Source organism: Elephas maximus, chromosome 6 (assembly GCF_024166365.1).
Source record: "Elephas maximus indicus isolate mEleMax1 chromosome 6, mEleMax1 primary haplotype, whole genome shotgun sequence".
Classification (NCBI taxonomy): Eukaryota; Metazoa; Chordata; class Mammalia; order Proboscidea; family Elephantidae; genus Elephas; species Elephas maximus.
The window spans coordinates 117,865,947-117,884,284 of NC_064824.1; the positions used below are offsets into that span (position 1 = coordinate 117,865,947).

General features: G+C 49.3%; 1 protein-coding gene across 4 annotated transcripts; it reads left to right on the top strand.

The window, feature by feature from the left end:
• The first annotated feature begins 7,800 nt into the window (after window positions 1–7,800).
• On the top strand, window positions 7,801–17,857 carry DNAJB2 (DnaJ heat shock protein family (Hsp40) member B2). 4 transcript variants are annotated; one of them, XM_049888266.1, is made up of 10 exons: window positions 7,801–7,978; window positions 8,253–8,353; window positions 8,901–9,010; window positions 10,607–10,660; window positions 10,810–10,932; window positions 11,935–12,027; window positions 12,221–12,323; window positions 12,524–12,594; window positions 14,750–14,953; window positions 16,079–17,580. In XM_049888266.1, exons 2-10 carry the CDS (start codon window positions 8,289–8,291, stop codon window positions 16,087–16,089), a joined length of 834 nt encoding a protein of 277 aa, XP_049744223.1. In that variant the 5' UTR covers window positions 7,801–7,978; window positions 8,253–8,288; the 3' UTR covers window positions 16,090–17,580. The 4 variants fall into 4 exon arrangements, with proteins under 4 accessions (XP_049744223.1, XP_049744221.1, XP_049744224.1 ...); XM_049888264.1 differs by having other exon boundaries at window positions 14,750–17,855; XM_049888267.1 differs by lacking the exon at window positions 11,935–12,027 and having other exon boundaries at window positions 16,079–17,146.
• The last annotated feature ends 481 nt before the right edge of the window (window positions 17,858–18,338 follow it).

Below are 18,338 nucleotides of genomic sequence, written 5' to 3' on the forward strand. Positions count from 1 at the left end.
TGGCTGTGGGGACTTACCTCCCACTAATCTCCATTAACACTCACCATTTTTTGATAAAGATAATTGACATGTTTTTAATCCTGGGCCGTATCCTATGCAAGCACAGCTTCAAGCCTCCACTTCTCACCAGGTGTGTGCCCCCCAAATCGTTTCACATGCCACTTCCGTAGCCCCTGTTACAGGCAGTTTAACCATTGGAAGTGCTGGAACTAGGGGAATTCCCGTAGCTCTCAGCCCAGGAGAGATTAATTTCTCACTGTTGCCCTCATCCCTGTCCTTCCTGCATTCTCCCTTTCCCAGACTTGGTGTCATTTCCCAGGACTGGACACTGGTAAGGTGGTTGCCTATCAGGCCTGGTGTCAGGGACACATTTTTGGGGCATCTAGTTTGGTTCCCAAGGACTCTCTGAACTTCCTATTCACCCACTGCAGTGGGCATTTAGCAGCCATATGGGTACCATCTGCTCCCTCCCCAGGAACCTGGGGAATTTGGAGAGAGAATTGATCTGAGTGCAGCTTGGATTGTAACATATGAACTTGGGAGCTGAGGGGAGGGGATCTAGACCTACCACATGGTTGGGAAGGCAGAAAGGAAAACCTCAGTCAAGAGGGCTACCTCTTCCTAGGACTGTTGGTGGTTTTCTCATTAGCACAGAGAGGCTCTTTCTTTGTCACACACTGTAATTGTCAGGGTCCAGTTGGGAAATCAGAGCTGAGTCAAGTTGTCCAATATCAAAAAACCAAACCCATTGCTATCGAGTCGATTTCAACTCATAGTGACTCTATAGGACAGAGTAGAACTGCCCCATAGGGTTTCCAATGAGTTACTGGTGGATTCAAACTGCTGACATTTTAGTTAGCAGGAGGGCTCCACATCGTCCAATTTAATGTTGGAGATCAACTATAAAAATTGGGGAAGAACTAAAAGACCAAAGAGGGTATGGAGAGGCAGCCCAAAGATTAACAACACCAGGAGGCTGTTACAGTAATATAACAAAATGTTTCTTCTAGGACTAGGACCACCAGTTGGGAGCTGAAACCAAAGCAGGACTCTCCAGAGTGGTATAATAACTGCTGCATGGGAACTAGGTCCTGACTGTTTTCCACTGTTCCACTCTCAGCACCCAGAATGTTGCCTAACACATATTAAAAATTTAGACAGTCAATATTTGTTGAATAAACTTGTTAATGAACGCCTATTTCAGAGGTGTGGCTCCGAGAAGTTTGTGACTTTCCCAAGGTTACCCAGCTAGTAAGTGGGGCAGGATTCAAATGTAGGTCTGCCTGAGCCAGAGTTTATGCTGCCACCCTCTGCTTTCCTCAAGTGCCTTCACCTGCCACAGAGTTCCAGGCACCCCTCCAGAGGCCACCTCTTCTGGGCCTGCTAGTTCTTCGACGCCCAGACTATGACTCAGGCACCTTGAAGGCAGGGAGTGGGTGACGCTTGACACTCCTCTGCCCAGGCGCTGCGGTGAAGGGCACGTGCGTGGTGGTGTGGGAACCCAACTTCTGGGGCTGGGCAGGGGGCAGAGCCTTCTTTGGGGCCAGGTTTTGGGCCTGTCAGTGCCCTCTGGAGTGGGCCCCTGACATGGGAGATGGCAGGCAAGCCCCTGAGATGCAGTGAGGACCTGGAAGAGGCTAGGAGAGAGGGTGGAGGGGGCAGAGGGGTCTTCACCTGCAGAGATGGCTGGGCCTCCTGAGAAGCAGCCAGAATGCCCTACCACCTGCTGTACCAGCCAGTCCAGCCTGGGTGACTCTGTGGCCAACTCCTTACAGACCCCGTGAGGTCTCCCAGATATACCTCTGCTGGCGGGCACTGGCAGGTCTGGGTTGGACTGGGCATGGGTGTGGGGAGGGTGGTGACCCAGTGCTTCATCAGACAGCTGGGAGTACCACCCTGTCTGGCTCCTGGGGACTCCCTCAGTGCAGGGAAATGCTTTCATCCCTGACACTCCCGAAGCCAGGCTACAGTCATCTCTGGCAAGAGACAAGTTCTCTACCCTTGGATCCCATCCAACAAGTTCATTCCCTCACCTCTGATGTGTCAGGAATACTCCTGCCTCCACAACTGTGTTCTCACCATTCCCACCTTCTGGAATGCCACCTCCCCCAGCTTGTCTAAACGTTGCCATTCCTTCCAGCTTAGGTCACAGCCATCGAAAACCCATCAAGCCCTGGGGACCTCCCCCTCCCTTGGTTCTCCTGGCACCCACTGTCTGTCTCTATCACTCACTGTGCATTTGGCATGGGCTGCCTTGTATGGTAGCTCTTAGCTTCTTGTAAAGCAACTAGATTTTTTAAAAAATTACATACGTATGTGAACAGTTACTACATGCACATGAGTCAAAGTTTTAAAAGGTACCAAAGAGATTTACAAACAGAGAAAATGAGTCTCCTTCCCTTCCCTGTGTCCTAGGCATCTTGTTTCTCTCTCGGTAGACAACGCTGTTAACAAATTTTTTCATTACTGTTTCCTTTCAGAGATATTCTGTGTAAATATAACCGTGTGTGTACACATTTAATGTATGCTTTTTGTTCTATCCTTTTTTATTTTTAAATGAACAGCAAATCTAAGATGGTCCATACCAGTACATGTAGATATGCCTTATTCTTTTTGATGACTAGATAGTATTCCATTGCATAGTATATCATCACTGATTTATCCAGACTGCTATAGGTGGATATTCAGATTGTTGCCCATCTCGTGCTATTAAAAAGTAAAACTGCTATCCTTGTACATACTTCTTTGCACACATGCACAATCAGAAATTCTTGGAATTGGAATCACTACTTATCTTTAATTTTGATACACCTTATATTGCTGTCTGCAAAGGTTATACCAAATCACCCTCCCACTGCTGATGTATGGGAATGCCTATGCCCACAGTCTTGCCCACACAATGTATTCAACTTTTTGATCTTTGTCAGTCATCATGCAACAAGTGAAACAAGTATTTTTTTGCAGCTTTCATTTATAATTCTCCTGTTAGGAATGAAAGCCAGTATTTATTCTCTGAAGGTGCTCTTTGCCCATTTTTTAATTTTGAATTATTTGTCCTTTCCTATTAATTTGTTGGAATTCTTTGTGAACATAGGACCTTAACTCTTTGTCTGATAGATGTGTTCAATATAATTTCTTCCTAGTTGTCATTTGTCTATTTCCCAACTAGATATTCATCTCCTTGAGTACAGGGACTATGACTTAAACCTCTTTATATTCCAATTCTTAAAAAAAATAGCCCATAAATGGTAGGTGCGAGAAAAAGAAAGACAGAGATTTGGAACATTTTGGAGTGACCTAATATAACCTATTCCTTCTTCTTGTACCAAGTTTGATCCTTACTCTTTGGGCCAGTCAAGACACCTGTAAACAGCAAAAACTAACACTGGAAATTTAAAAAGCAAATACAGAATAGCATACAGAATCAATTCGGGGCCAAAAAACAAGTCTCAGCAAACAGGCAGGCACCATGGGAAGCTGGACGGACAAGGTCAGGACAAAGGACAGCCTGCCTGGGAGGCCCCTGTCCCCTCAGCCCTTTGCAGTGACCTCACCCCCAACCCTGGCACTGAGGCTGGCAGTTCCTCCTCCAGACACTGGGGGGTGCTGCTTGCTACCACTGCACTGACTGCAGAAGTGCATTCTCAACTGCCCCTGTTTCTCTGTGACTTGCTCCAGGTACAAAGTCCCACCTGGAGTAGCTGATTGGCAGAGCTTATGTCTTTTTGCCTGCACCCTTATAGCCTAGAGGTCCGGGAGGGTAAGAGTCAGGGCTTTGAGGACGTGGTGGCCTGCTTCCCATGAAGGCCCACCCAATGGGAATTCTCCAAATGCAGGAAGGAGGCTCAAATGCTAGACAGCCAGGAAAACTGTCATTTAACACCACTACCCTTCTACCTCATGTCCAGCTCAAGCCCTGCTCTTTGGTGAAGACTTCCTGGGCCTCGCAAGCTAAAAGCACTTTTCCAGACTCACATAACCATTATTGGTAACGGTTAAGCTTTTGGCTACTGACTGAAAGTTCTCCAGTTCAAACCCACCCGGTGGCTCTGCAGGAGAAAAGACCTGGTGATCTGCTCTTGTAAAGATATCAGCCTAGGAAACCCTACATGGCAGTTTTGCTCTGTCCTACAGGGTCCCTATGAGTTGTATCCGACTCAGCGGTACACAACAGCAATTATGATGCCAGAGAGAATTTGTACTAATAAAATACCTACCATGTACAACTTCTCATTTGATTTTCAAACAATCCTAGACAGTAGCTATATTTATGGTGAAAAAAACTGAGTCCTCAGAAGTCTGCCCAAGTACATAGCTACTAAATGGCAGTGGTAGGTTGTAACTCAGGTCTGTTTCCAAAGCCTTGGGGTTTCTCTGGAGGCTGTAGTGATGGGCTGGCATCTCATCAAATCTGAGTGCTGTGAGGGCAGGGATTGGGTGGCATTCTTTTTGTTTTAAATTTTTATTGTGCTTTAAGTGAAAGTTTACAAATCAAGTCAGTCCTTCATACAAAAATTTATATACACCTTGCTATGTACTCCTAGTTGCTCTCCCTCTAATGAGACAGCACATCCTTCCCTCCACTATTTTCGTGTCCATTCAGCCAGCTTCTAACCCTCTCTGCTCTCTCATCTCCTCCCCAGACAGCAGCTGCCCACATAGTCTCATGTGTCTACTTGATCCAAGAAGCTCACTCTTCACCAGTATCATTTTCTATTCCATAGTCCAGTCCAATCCCTGTCTGAAGAGTTGGCTTTGGGAACGGTTTCTATCTTGGGCTAACAGAAGATCTGGGGACCATGACCTCTGGGGTCCTTCTAGTCTCAGACATTAAGTCTGGTCTTTTTATGAGAATTTGAGGTCTGCATCCCACTGCTCTCCTGCTCCCTCAGAGGTTTTCTGTTGTGTTCCCTGTCAGGGCAGTCAGCGTTTGTAGCCAGGCACCATCTAGTTCTTCTAGTCTCAGGCTGATGTAGTTTGTGGTTTGTGTGGCCCTTTCTGTCTCTTGGGCTCATAATTACCTTGTGTCTTTAGTGTTCTTCATTATCCTCTGCTCCAGATGGGTTGAGACCAATTGATGCATCTTAGATGGCCGCTTTCCAGCGCTTAAAACCCCAGACACCACTCTCCAAAGTGGGGTGCAGAATGTTTTCTTAATAGATTTTACTATGCCAATTGATTTAGGTGTCCCTCAAAACCATGGTCCCCAAACCCCCTCCCCTGCTACGCTGGCCTTCAAAGCGTTCAGTTTATTCAGGAAACTTCTTTGCTTTTGGTTTAGTCCAGTTGTGCTGACCTCTTCTGTATTGACTGCTGTCTTTCCCTTCACCTAAAGTAGTTCTTATGTACTATCTAATTAGTGAATACCCCTCTCTCCCTCCCTCTGCACTCTCATAACCATCAAAGAATATTTTCTTCTCTGTTTAAACTACTTTTTGAGTTCTTATAGTAGTGGTCTCATACAATATTTGTCCTTTTGTAACTGACTAATTTCACTCAGCATAACGCCTTCCAGATTCCACCATGTTATAAAGTGTTTCATGGATTCATCATTGTTCTTTAGCAATGCATAGTATTCCATTGTGTGAATATACCATAATTTATTTATCCATTCATCCATTGATGGGCACCTTGGTTGCTTCCATCTTTTTGCTATTGTAAACAGTGCTGCAATAAACATGGGTGTGCATGTATCTGCTCGTGTAAAGGCTCTTATTTCTCTAGGATATATTCCAGGGAGTGGGATTGCTGGATCGTATGGTAGTTCTATTTCTAGCTTTTTAAGGAAGCGCCAAATCGATTTCCAAAGTGGTTGTACCATTTTACATTCCCACCAGCAGTGTATAAGTGTTCCAGTCTCTTCACAACCTCTCCAACATTTATTATTTTGTGTTTTTTGGATTGATGCCAGTCTTGTTGGAGTGAGATGGTATCTCATTGTAGTTTTGATTTGCATTTCTCTAATGGCCAATGATCGTGAACATTTCCTCATATATCTGTTAGCTGCCTGAATGTCTTCTTTAGTGAAGTGCCTGTTCATATCCTTTGCCCATTTTTTAATTGGGTTATTTGTCTTTCTGTAGTTGAGTTTTGGCAGTATCATGTAGATTTTAGAGATTAGACACTGATCGGAAATGTCCTAGCTAAAAAATTTTTCCTAGTCTGTAGATAATCTTTTTACTGTTTTGGTGAAGTCTTTGGATGAGCATAGGTGTTTGATTTTTAGGAGCTCCCAGTCATCTAGTTTCTCTTCTGCTGTTTCTGCATTGTTAGTAATGTTTTGTATACTGTTTATGCCATGTATTATGGTTCCTAGCATTGTCCTTATTTTTTCTTCCATGATCTTTATGGTTTTAGATTGTACATTTAGGTCTTTGATCCATTTTGAGCTCGTTTTTGTGCATGGTGTTCAATTTTTTGCAGATGGAGATCCAGTTATGTCAGCACCATTTGTTAAACAGACTGTCTTTTCCTCATTTAACTGACTCCGGGCCTTTGTCAAATATCAGCTGCTCATACATGCATAGATTTATGTCTGGATTCTCAATTCTGTTCCATTGGCCTATGTATCTGTTGTTGTACCAGTACCAGGCTGTTTTGGCTACTGTGCTGGTGTAATAAGTTCTAAAATCAGGTAGAGTGAGGCCTCCCACTTTGTTTTTCTTTTTCAGTAATGCTTTGCTTATCTGGGGACTCTTTCCCTTCCATATGAAGTTGGTGATTTGTTTCTCCATCTCATTAAAAAATGTCATTGGAATTTGGTTGGAATTGCATTGTATCTATAGATTGCTTTTGGTAAAAAAAGGAATAGACATTTTTATAATGTTAAGCCCTCCTATCCATGAGCAAAGTATGTTTTTCCAGTTATGTAGGTCTCTTTTGGTTTTTGCAGTAGTGTCTTGTAGTTTTCTATGCATAGGTCTTTTACATCTCTGGTAAGATTTGGCCTTCTTTTTTTATACATCCTGGCAGCATCCTGCATGTACAAGATTCTCAATTAATACTTGGGGGCTGGACTGGATGATATCAACCAGGAGCCAGTTCTGGAAGGTTCCTTCACACTCCCATGAGGCCTGAACCCAAGAATAATTCTGAGGTGGAAAAGGGCTAGGCAAGACCAATTTGGAAAGAAACATCTTGAGTGTGGGGCATTCCCTTCTACTGTCGGGAACCTCCCCCAAATGTGTCAAAACTATCAATGCAGGTTGTCCCTGAAGGGAGACGCAGACTTACATCTGTTCATGATTTAATCAGTCAAGGTGTAGTTTTGAACCCTTACTACTGCCCTAATACAAAAGTGAGAAAACACAGACAACCTTGCCGTATGGAGTTTACATTCCACTCGGTTAGGCGAATATTAATAATCAAACAAACCAATGCTACTAATTGTATTTCCGACAAGTGTAATGAACGAGAGGCCATGAGATGCTTTAAAAAGGCAGAGCTGACCTAGTCAGGTAAGTTAGGGCCGCCTCTCGAGGACTGGGTTGAAGCAAGGGATCTAAAGAACGGGGCAGAGTTAGCCTAGAGCGAGGCCTGTGGGTCCTAGAGGTGTCGATTTTTTTTGGGGTGAGCAACCACTGATTAACACAGGAAAGCAACAGAGGGACCAGGGGCCGGGAGACGTGCTTGCGGGACGTCCCTGTCTCTCCGTTTTTGCGAGTGCGTCACGGCTCGATGGCGCCCGCGGCGATCTCCCAGGTCTGATCCCGGGGTGACGTCGTCAGGGTACTAGCCCAAAATAGCAGGCTCCACCCATCTCCCAGCAGCCCTTGCAGCAGGCCCTTCTCCCCACCCCCCCGCCCTCTCCACCGGGTGACAAGCCGAGTCGGCCTCTCCGGTCTCTGGTAGTTTCCGTGCCGCTGACGCACGCTTGAGCGCACAGCTGGACCTGGAGCGTCTTACGCAGTTGCCGCGAGCCGGGCGCCGGTGCCAGACGGTTCCCGGCGGGGGCAGGGGCGGGCCGCTGCAGGAGGAGGTGCGGGCGGGGGCCAGCTGGGGCTGGGGGCCCTGGGCCGGGCAGCTGAACTGCGGGGGTTCCCATAGGGCTTCCCGGACCTGGGCACCGAGATAGCCCGCGGCCCCGGCCTGCGGGGGCCGATAAGGCTGCCGGAGGAAGCCTAGTCATCGGCCGCAAACAGAGCCTCGTGAGCTCTGCTGTCCCACCTGGGAGCATCCCCGCCCTCCCAGGGGATATCCAGCCCCGGGAAAGGGCTCACGGTGCTGTCTGCCTGACTGCTTCTCTCCTGCAGCCCTGAGGAGGCCCGCCTGACTTTTGACGAGTTACCATGGCATCCTACTACGAGATCCTAGAAGTGCCGCGAAGTGCGTCTCCTGATGACATCAAGAAGGCGTAAGTGCCTCCGCTGCACATCAGAAAACCTCCTACCCATCCTGCCCCAACCAGGGGCTCTTCAGAGGTAGTGCCGAGAGAACCAGGTTCTTAGGAAGGCCTGGGAGCCCCTAGGATAGTGAAACTTGTAGGGAGGAAGAGTAGAAGGAGAAAGTCCACAGTGCGGAGAGGCTCTGCTGGGAGCTTCACTGTGGGTCCTTCTCTGGCGAACCCTCCCTTTCCCTCCCCTCCCCTCCCCTCCCCTCCCCCTCTTGCTACCCTAGATATGGGCTGCCTCAGGTGCAGCCCCCTGAGCCCCAGAGAGCCCCAGGGAGGGTTTAGGACTGCGACTTCCTCAGACTCACACTACCAACAACTATTACAGGTGTTCCTAGCACTGGCTGCAGAGAGGAGAGGTAGGGGTAACCCCATTAAAACCTGACAACAGAGGCAGCCTTAGCATCTGGGATGGATGGGGACCTGAGTGGTGACAAGACAATGACAGGTTAATGGAAAGATGGGTCTTCAGGAAGTGCCTGATCCTCCCCTCTGAACCCTCTTCCTGCAGGTACCGGCGGAAGGCTCTACAGTGGCACCCAGACAAGAACCCGGATAATAAAGAGTTTGCTGAGAAGAAGTTTAAGGAGGTGGCGGAGGCATATGAAGTGCTGTCTGACAGTAAGGGCGGGGGTCAGAGCCAGGCCCAGCACATCACCCCCATTTCAGGCCCCATTTCACTCCTTCCCAAGGCCGTGCCTCCCTCACTGCAGTCTCCTCCATGCCATTTCCAGCCTTGTATTCCAGGTGCCCCCCTTTCTGGACTTTTTGCCTTTGCTTCGGTTCAAATCATCATCAACTATGTGCAAAGTTAGGAGCCCTGGTGGTGCTGTGGTTAAGCGCTCAGCTGCTAACTGAAAGGTTGGTGGTTCGAACCCACCAGCCAGTCCATCAAAGAAAGATGTGGCAGTCTGCTTCCATAAAGACCTACAGCCTTGGAAACCCTATGGTGCAGCTCTACTCTGTTCTACAGGGTTTTTCTGAGTCAGAATTGACTTGATTTTCTTGGTTTATGTGCAAAGCATCTTTTCATTCCTTCCCTGACCCTCTATGTTCAGTGTCTGCTCCCAGCACTCCCCAGGGCCTGGGAGGAGCAGCTGGGTCCTACAAGGGGAAGGAAGCAGGGCAGGTAGCTGATGTGAAGTGAGCCTGTGCTGTGCCAGGCACGGGTGGGTGCTTTCCCATGTAACCTCTGAGACTCCTCACAGTGATTCTACGAGGTAGGCTTTATCACCCCCATTTTATGTACCAAGGAAACTGAGGCTGAGAGAGCTGAAGTAACTTGCTCAAGGTCACTCAGAGCTGGAATATGAATCCGGATCTGTCTTTCATTCATTCATTCAAAAAATACTCATTGAATGCTTACTGTGCTGGGCACTTGCCAGGTATTGGAGAGACAGTGGAGGAAAAGCAGACACTCTCTTTGTCCTGATGGGTTTATCATATTCTGTGGCCAGGGAAGACAGACAATAACCAGGTAAATACATAGACAAGATTATAGATCGTGAAGAGTATTTCAAAGCAAAGTAACAGGGTGAAATGATAGAGAATAATGGGCACCTAGTTTTGTTAGGATGGTCACAGAAGGCCTCTGCAGAGGTGACATTTAGGCTGAGCTTTGACTAGTAATAACATAATAATTAGCTAATAGTCATTGAATGTTTAAAGGAGCCCTGGTGGTGCAGTGGTTAAAGCGATGAACTGTTAACCAAAAATTGGCGATTCAAAACCACCAGCCGCTCTGTGGGAGAAAGATGTGGCAGTCTGCTTCCGTTGAGATTTACAGCCTTGGAAACCCTATGGGGTTGCTATGAGTCGGAATAGACTCGATGGCAATGAGTTTTGTTTTTTTTTTTTGTATTGAATGCTTACTATGTGCCAGGCACTGTGCTAAGGAGTTTGTGTGGGCTATCTCCTTTATAGGGTCGCTATGAGTCAGAATCGACTCGATGGCACTAGGTTTTGTTTTGTTTTGTTTTTGTTTATCTCATTTAATCTTTACAACAACTCTATGAGGTAGGTCCTATTATGTCCATTTTATAGATAGCTGTGTGAAGGGCTGAGCTGATGCAAAAATCTATAGCCTGTGCACCCTGCCACCCCCAAGTCTCGGTCCCTGGGCAATCCTCTGAAGGACCTAGCCTGGGAGGGGAAGTGGGGGTGCATCAAGATCATCAGACCAGGCAGAGGGAGCAATGAGCTTGTTTCTCTTTCCAGAGCGTAAGCGGGAGATCTATGACCGTTATGGCCGGGAGGGGCTGACCGGGGCAGGTAAGTGAAGCACTGGGGCCCAGGGGTGGATGTGGGCGGGGGGGACAGATACAAGGGATGTTTTGTGAGGCTCCTGGCCTTGCCGTGGGTGGGGTCCCCTAGCACAGGGCCAGGTGCATCCCCACCGCCCACTATGTCTCTCCTTCAAGGAACTGGCCCGTCTCGCGAGGAAGCTGGTGGTGGTGGACCTGGCTTCACCTTCACCTTCCGCAGCCCTGAGGAGGTCTTCCGGGAGTTCTTCGGCAGTGGAGACCCTTTTGCGGAGCTCTTTGGTGAGTGGACTTAGGCGACACCTGCCTGGCTGAACTTTCCCCTCCAGACCTCTCCAACCCTCAGCTGGGAGACCCTTAGACAGCAGGCTGAATTGTTGTTAGTTGCCAATAAGTCAGCTCCAACTCGTGACGACCTTAAGTACAACAGAACGGAACATTGCCTGGTCCTGTGCTATCTTCATGATTGTTTGTATGTTTGAGTCCATTGTTGTAGCTATGTGTCAGTCCACCTCATTGAAGGTTTCCCTTATTTTTGCTGACTCTCTACCAAGCATGATATCCTTCTCCGGCGATCAGTCCTTCCTGATTAGGCTGAGAGGGAAGCTGAATTCCATAGGCAGAAGGATTTTGTGGGGGTTGGTCCAGTGAGCACAGGGAAAGAACCTTACACATGCCATGACCCACGTGACCCTACAGTGACCCGCCTTATTCAATAGTAACAACAGTAGTACATTGTTAGTCCTCCACAATGACAGCCATGAAAGCAGTACTGAAAGCATCATGTGACAGTAATAATAAAATTGCAAACAACAACAGATACTGGGTTTTGGAATGATTAGTATGTGCCAAGTTTTTTATATCCTTTGATCCTCTCATGAACTGAGGGAGGTGGATAATTTTGTCCCCACTTACAGATGAGAAAACGGAGGCACTGTCAAGTGACTTGTTTAGAGTCACACAGCAAATGGCAGTGCTGGGACTCAAAGCCGTGTCTACCTGACTTTACATCCTGCTTATCTGTCTCTCTGAAGGAGTCTGCGCTTCTCCCTCCTTCATCCCCTTCCTCTCTTTCTTCCTTGGTATTTTTTATACTATTGATAGTCAAGCTTTTCATGAGCAGTATTAAAAAGGAATTCAATTTGTAAATAAACCCAAGGAAAAAAAATTAGAAATATACCCAGTTGCTTAGCAGTTTATATTTCTGGACTTAAAAGCAGAGTTCACACATTTCTGGGGAGAAAACTGTTTACCAGATGACTGCAGTCTGATTACTTGTTGCAGATGACCTGGGCCCCTTCTCAGAGCTTCAGAGCCGGGGCCCCCGACACTCCGGCCCCTTCTTTACCTTCTCTTCTTCCTTCCCTGGGCACTCTGGTAAGTGCTGCCCCTCCCCACTTTTGCAAGATTTGGGGCATGGAACCCCTGGCCTCAGCAGCTGGTTCCTTTTCTAAGCCTTCTCTGCTGTGTATCTCGAGCCTCCAGAGTTCCTTGGCCCTTTGTGACTGCAGTGGACAGCATACAACTTGGTCTAACAACCTCTTCTTTTCCTCCTTTGTCTCCATGCCAGATTTCTCCTCCTCATCTTTCTCCTTCAGTCCTGGTGCTGGTGCTTTTCGCTCCGTTTCTACATCCACCACCTTTGTCCAAGGACACCGCATCACCACACGCAGGTGAGGGCTCCTGCTGGGACCATTCAGGGTGGAGGGTTCTGGGAGCTGGGGGTGAGGGGAAAAGGTGGAAGATACACCTATCAACAACTAGAGATAAGCTTCTTGAGGGCAGAGCCCAGTCTGTCCTGTACACTGCAGCAGCCCAGAGCCTGGACCAGTGCCTGCAGGGTTCAGTAAATGAACTGTCCTGTCTCCCACAGAATCATGGAAAATGGGCAGGAACGGGTGGAAGTGGAGGAAGATGGGCAGCTGAAGTCAGTCACGATCAATGGTGAGGAACTGCTCTGCCACCCATCCCCCAGCAGGAAGCCTCCACCCCAGGGCCCGAAGTCTCTTACCCAAACAGCTCCTCTCTGAACTCTCTTGGGTGGAGAAGGGATGGCAGCCACAGAATTGGCAGGATTTGAGATGACGATCCTGGGCAAGGGGGCAGAGATGGGGGAGTGAGGAGTCTCCAGAAGGGCCAGTTACTCACCATTATAATTAGTGGGGTGCCCTACATTTGCAAAACATTTTACTATTTTTAAAGCCCTTGCGCATGCACGTATCCCCTTTATTCTTAAAACATCCCAGGAGTATAAGCCGGGCCGATGGTATTGGCCCTATTTTTCAATTAAGGAGACTGATCTTCAGCAAGATTAAGGGATCCTAACTTCCAAGTAAGGATCCCTGGTGGCACAGTGGTTAAGCCCTTGGCTGCTAACCAAAGGGTCATCATTTCGAACCCACCAGCCACTCCATAGGAGAAAAACATGGTAGTCTGCTTCAGTAAAGATTGCAGCCTTGTAAACCTATGGGGCAGTTCTATTGTTGTTAGGTGCTTTCGAGTCAATTCTGACTCATAATGACCCTATGTACAACAGAACAAAACATTACCTGGTCCCGTGCCATCCTTGCAGTCATTGCTATGTTTGAGCCCATTGTTGCAGCCAACCATCTCGTAGAGCGTCTTCCTCTTTTTTACTGACCCTCTACTATATCAAGCATGATGTCCTTCTCCAGGGACTGATCCTTCCTGATAACATGTCCAAAGTACATAATACAAAGTCTCACCATCCTCCCTTCTAAGGAGGATTCTGGCTGTATTTCTTCCAAGACAGATTTATTTGTTCTTCTGGCAGTCCATGGTATATTCAGTATTCTTCACCAACACCATAATTTAAATGCATCAATTCTTCGGTCTTCCTTATTCATTGCTTTCACATTCATATGAGGTGATTGAAAATACCAAGGGGGAGTTTTACCCTGGCCTATAGGTCACTGTGAGTCGGAATTGACTTCAAGGCAATGGGTTTAACTCCCAACTAGCCCCAGGCCCAAGGCTCTTTCCTACTAAATAAGGGATAAGGCCAGGAATCAACCGCAGGATAGATGATTCCCAGAGCTGAATTCTTCCCATGACACCAGGATCATCACCACAGCTAACCTTTCAGGTCTGCTGGAACAGAGAGCACTGTGTACTAAGTACTTTACATGGGTTGTCTTATTTAATTCTTATAATGATTTGACTGGAGCCCTGGTGGCGCAGTGGTTAAGAACTATGGATGCTAACCAAAAGGTCAACAGTTTGAATCTACCAGCTGCTCCTCGGAGTTCTATTCCATCCTATAGGGTCACTGTGAGTTGGAATTGACTCCATGGCAATGGGTTTAACTCCCAAGTTGGAATCAACTCAGTGGCAGTGGGTTTTTTTTTTTTTTTTAAATGATTTGATTATGTAGGCGCTATCATCATTCCCAGGTCGCTGGGTGGTACAGATGATTTGCACTTGACTACTAACCTAAAGGTTAGTGGTTCAAACCTACCCAGTGGCACCTGGGAAAAAAGACCTGAGGATCGGCTTCTGTAAAGATCGTTGTTGTTATTAGTTGCCATCAAGTCAATTCTGACTCATGGCAAGCCCACATGTGCACAGCAGAACTGCTTCACAGGGTTTTCAAGGCTGTGACCTTTTGGAAGTAGATCTCTGGGCCTAAGGAGTTGTTTAGGGAAGAGGCTTCAGGCCCTGGGGTTGAAGTGCCACTGGGTGAGTTCAAACTACCAACTTTTTGGCTAGTAGTTGAGCACGTAACCATTTACACCAACCAGGGACTTCTCCATAAAGATTACAGCCATGAAAATCCAATGGAGCAGTTCTACTCTGTAACAGTGGGGTCAACATGAGTGGGAATCGACTCAACAGCAATGGGTTTTTTATTTTAAATCATCATTCCCATTTTATAGTTGAGGAAAGGGAGGCTTATGGAGCCTGAGTAACTTGCCCAAGCAGACAGAGGTAGTACCTGGTGGAGCTGAATACCTGCCATGCTTATGTGTGCCAGTCCTGAAGGAGGGCTGTAAATGTCCGCATTGTTACTGCATGAATCAGCCTGGCAGATGCCCCTGGCCTGGGTTGGGGGGCTTCACAGTGGCCATGCCTTCTGCAGGTGTCCCTGATGACCTGGCACTGGGCTTGGAGCTGAGCCGTCGTGAGCAGCAACAGTCGGTCACCTCCAGGTCTGGGGGCACGCAGGTCCAGCAGACCCCCATCTCAACCCCCTCTGACGACTTCTCTGAGGATGATGAGGACCTGCAGCTTGCCATGGCCTTCAGCCTGTCAGAGATGGAGGCAGCTGGGAAGAAACCAGCAGGTGGGCGGGGGGCACAGCGACGACGGCAGGGGCGGCCCAAAGCCCAGCACCAAAATCTGGGTGATGGGGGGACCCATGAGGGTACGAGGGGTGAGGCAGCCAGGCCCAGCCCAGCTCAGGAGGAGAAGCCTTCTCGCTGCCTCATCCTCTGAACACCAAGCCCAACCTGACCTGGTTCTGGTCCTGACTAGGGATCCATCTCTTACTGTCAGGGAGCAGAGAGGGGTGTGGTCTGAGTTCAGGAGTCCCTTGCCAACCCCATGCTCCTGCCACCAGCTTGCCTCCCAGACCCACTCTCACGCCAGTGTGGACTTGGGATTCTGTGCTCAGCCCAGGACTGATAGGTCCCTGGCAGAAGCCCAGGGTGGGGGCCTCAGGGCAGGGAAGGGCCTGAGAGCCTGGATGCACTTATTGGCTGGGGAGCTTCTGAGGTGTATTCATGGTTTGGGCTGGGCATCTGGTGACCAGGTCCCCAGCTGCCTGTGCTGCTGACAGGTTGAGGAAGGAGGACTTGGCCTGGATTCTCGGAGCCCGAGTTAGCAGCTATGCTGGGCAGTGCCAGCTGAGGGGAGTCTCCTGCTCTCCTTGTCCAGCTCCCCACCTTGGTCTCTGTGCAGTGCTGAGCTCTGACTACTACTGTTGCTTCCTTTCTGGTGCTGCTGCTGCTTCTCACTCTTCTTCCAACTCCCTGCCAGCTACATCGCTTGCTTTCACTGTCTTCTGGCTAGGACTCCCTCCTTCCTTCCTTCCCCAAGAAGGCCTCAGTGTGGTGAGGAAGATGCTGGGGCCGGTAGGGCTGTGAGTTCTTCTGGGGAGGCTACCTGGGTGAGGCGGGAGCCTTTTGGCCATATAGATTTGGAACCGGAGTCCACTCCTTCTCGCTGCCTCCACTTGCCCCCAGCCCTGGGACTAGGCAGAGGTGAGGCTGGCTGACCTCAGAGAGGTGGGATAGGGCCAAGGTGACCCAGGAGGGGGGCCTAGGAAGGTATTATTAACCCATACCACTCCCCCACCCAGGGTTCAGGGAGAGGCCACAGGGCTAGCCCAGGCCTGCATGCTCAGCTCCACCTCCACGGCTTTCTGTTGACCCTCTTTCCTGTCACCCGTCCCTCGCTCTCTCCCCAGATGTATTCTGAACTGGATGTCCGGGACCCAGAGTCGCTGCACAGTTCCAACGGGACAGCACCCACCCCCGTGCGCTGGGAGGGGACCCTCATTCTTCTCCCTCACCCGCCCCAGAGCGTAGAGCCGGGGCCTGGGTGGCGGGCGGGACCGGGTGGGAGCCGGTACGTCAGTAGTCTTAGTCTGTAAACTCTTCCCTAGGTGTTTGGTGCTGTCTTTCTGGGACTACAAGTCCCAGAATGCAACGCACCCTGCCTTATTTGTGAATCTGACAGACCCTGCTTGGGGGAGGCGGCGCGTGTTGTGGAGCTGTGCATCTTGGGATATGCAGTGTGGCCCGTCATTGGTTGTGGGAGTGAGATGGGGCAATCTTGTCAGGTGATTTGTCCCTGTAGGAGGTGGTGAGGATGTGGATGAAGGGGTAAGGGGCCGAGTCTCCGTTCCGCTGACACCTCTTGCGAAGCCCAAGGTTAGAGTGTACAAGTCAAAGCCGAAGCACCTCCCGTGGGCAGTCGGGGTTCTGAAGAACAGGCCGGTCCCAGCAGGACCGGTGGGGCAGGGCGAGGCCCAGAAAGCGATGGGCCGGGGCTGGCCTCGAGCGGGGTGGCCGTCGCCGCGGAGAGTGTGCGTAAGGCCGGGATGGCTGTGTGATGGGGAGCTCCGGGCATGTTGCTGCTTGTATGGCTTTCTCTGGCCTCTGACCCTGCTGTCCATTTTTCTCTCCAACATCGCAGATGAGCCGCCTCTCCTCCTCCCTCTCTGGGGAGCCCAGGGGCCAGGGAGGGGAGCGGGGTGTCGTCAGCCCCTGTAACATTTAACCTCAGATACCTATCGAAGCCCGCTGGGCTGAGCGCAGACCGAGGGGGAAACACTGGAAGTCAATAAAGCTGAGTTCTGAGAGCATGGTGGTGCGCTGTGTTCCTCCTTTCCTGGGTGACCTGGGAGGGCCCTGTACGACCAATAGCCAACGCTTCAGGCCTCACACCTCCCTCTGTTGCCCAGATAGCTAGAGGTGCAGCCCATCTCAGCGAACGGTAGAAAGTCCCCTTTTTAATACCAGGTTGCCCTCCCCAAGTATGTCGCAGAATCTTGAGAAATGCTTACATTCTGCTGCTCTGGCTTCTTGGGGCCTCACAAACGGTTGTTTCCCCTAAGTGGGAACGATGCGTTCACAGTGCAGCTAGGACCAGACTAAGCTAAGACTTGACTGGAGGCATGGGGACAGCAGGAAGCAGGTGTGATGTGGTGAAAACCTTTATCAAAGTATACACTCCTAAGGTCCGTAGAAGGAACCCCAGTGGTGCAGTGGTTAGTGCTCAGCCACTAACCAAAAGTTTAGCGGTACAAACCTACCAGCCACTTCTCCGGAGAAAGATGTGGCAGTCTGCTTCTGTAAAGACTACAGCCTTAGAAACCCTATGGGGGCAGTTCTACCCTGCCCTATACGGTTGTTATGAGTTACAATCTACTCAGCAATGGTTTGGTTTTGGTTTTAACTAAGGTCCATAGATTGAGCCTCTCCACGGGTTTCCTTCACTCACAGCCAGTGGGGAGTTTCAGAGGCCTGCCTTCCCTACCTGGAGTGGCACAAGTCCACCCCAACCAGGGTCCAGGCCCCAAGGTCATCAAAACTCAGGGAGGAAAGGTGCCCATCCCCTTTGCCCCACAGGAGAAGCACCTTTATGTTGCCAAGTAGGGCGATGTGGCCCCCCTTGGCTCTCCCTTCCAGGATAGGTGCTTTGGTTCACCTGTGCACAGACAAAGAGCCTGTAATATATTTTTCTCAAAGCAAGCAGATTGCTCTGAAAGAGGAATTAATGCCTTCATCTTTAGAGAGAGAGAATCTGCTAGAAGTTTATAAAATGGCTGTTTTCCCCACTTCTAGCCTTGAAAACAAACAGTTGGAGTTGAGTCTCAATAGAGCTCAGGTGAGACAATAGGAGGGGCCTGTGTAGTGTCTGAGCTGGCCCCTTCACTCCCTGCTCAGGGTAGATGGTATTGGCCTTATTTTTCATTTGAGGAACTCCCAAATGGCCCCAGGCCCAAGGCTCTTTGTGCTCCATTTTTGCATCTACCACCTTTGTCCAAGGTGAGAGCTGCTCCTGAGATCCTACAAGGTGGAGGGTTGTGGAAGCTGACGGTGGGAGAGAAGGGGAAAAAGTACCCTTGCCCCAGGTGCACACCAGTTCTGACAACTCACAGGCTGGCCTACAGTGTTTTGCTACAGAGATGCCCAATAGCAGAGCAGCTGGGGCTGAGGGGA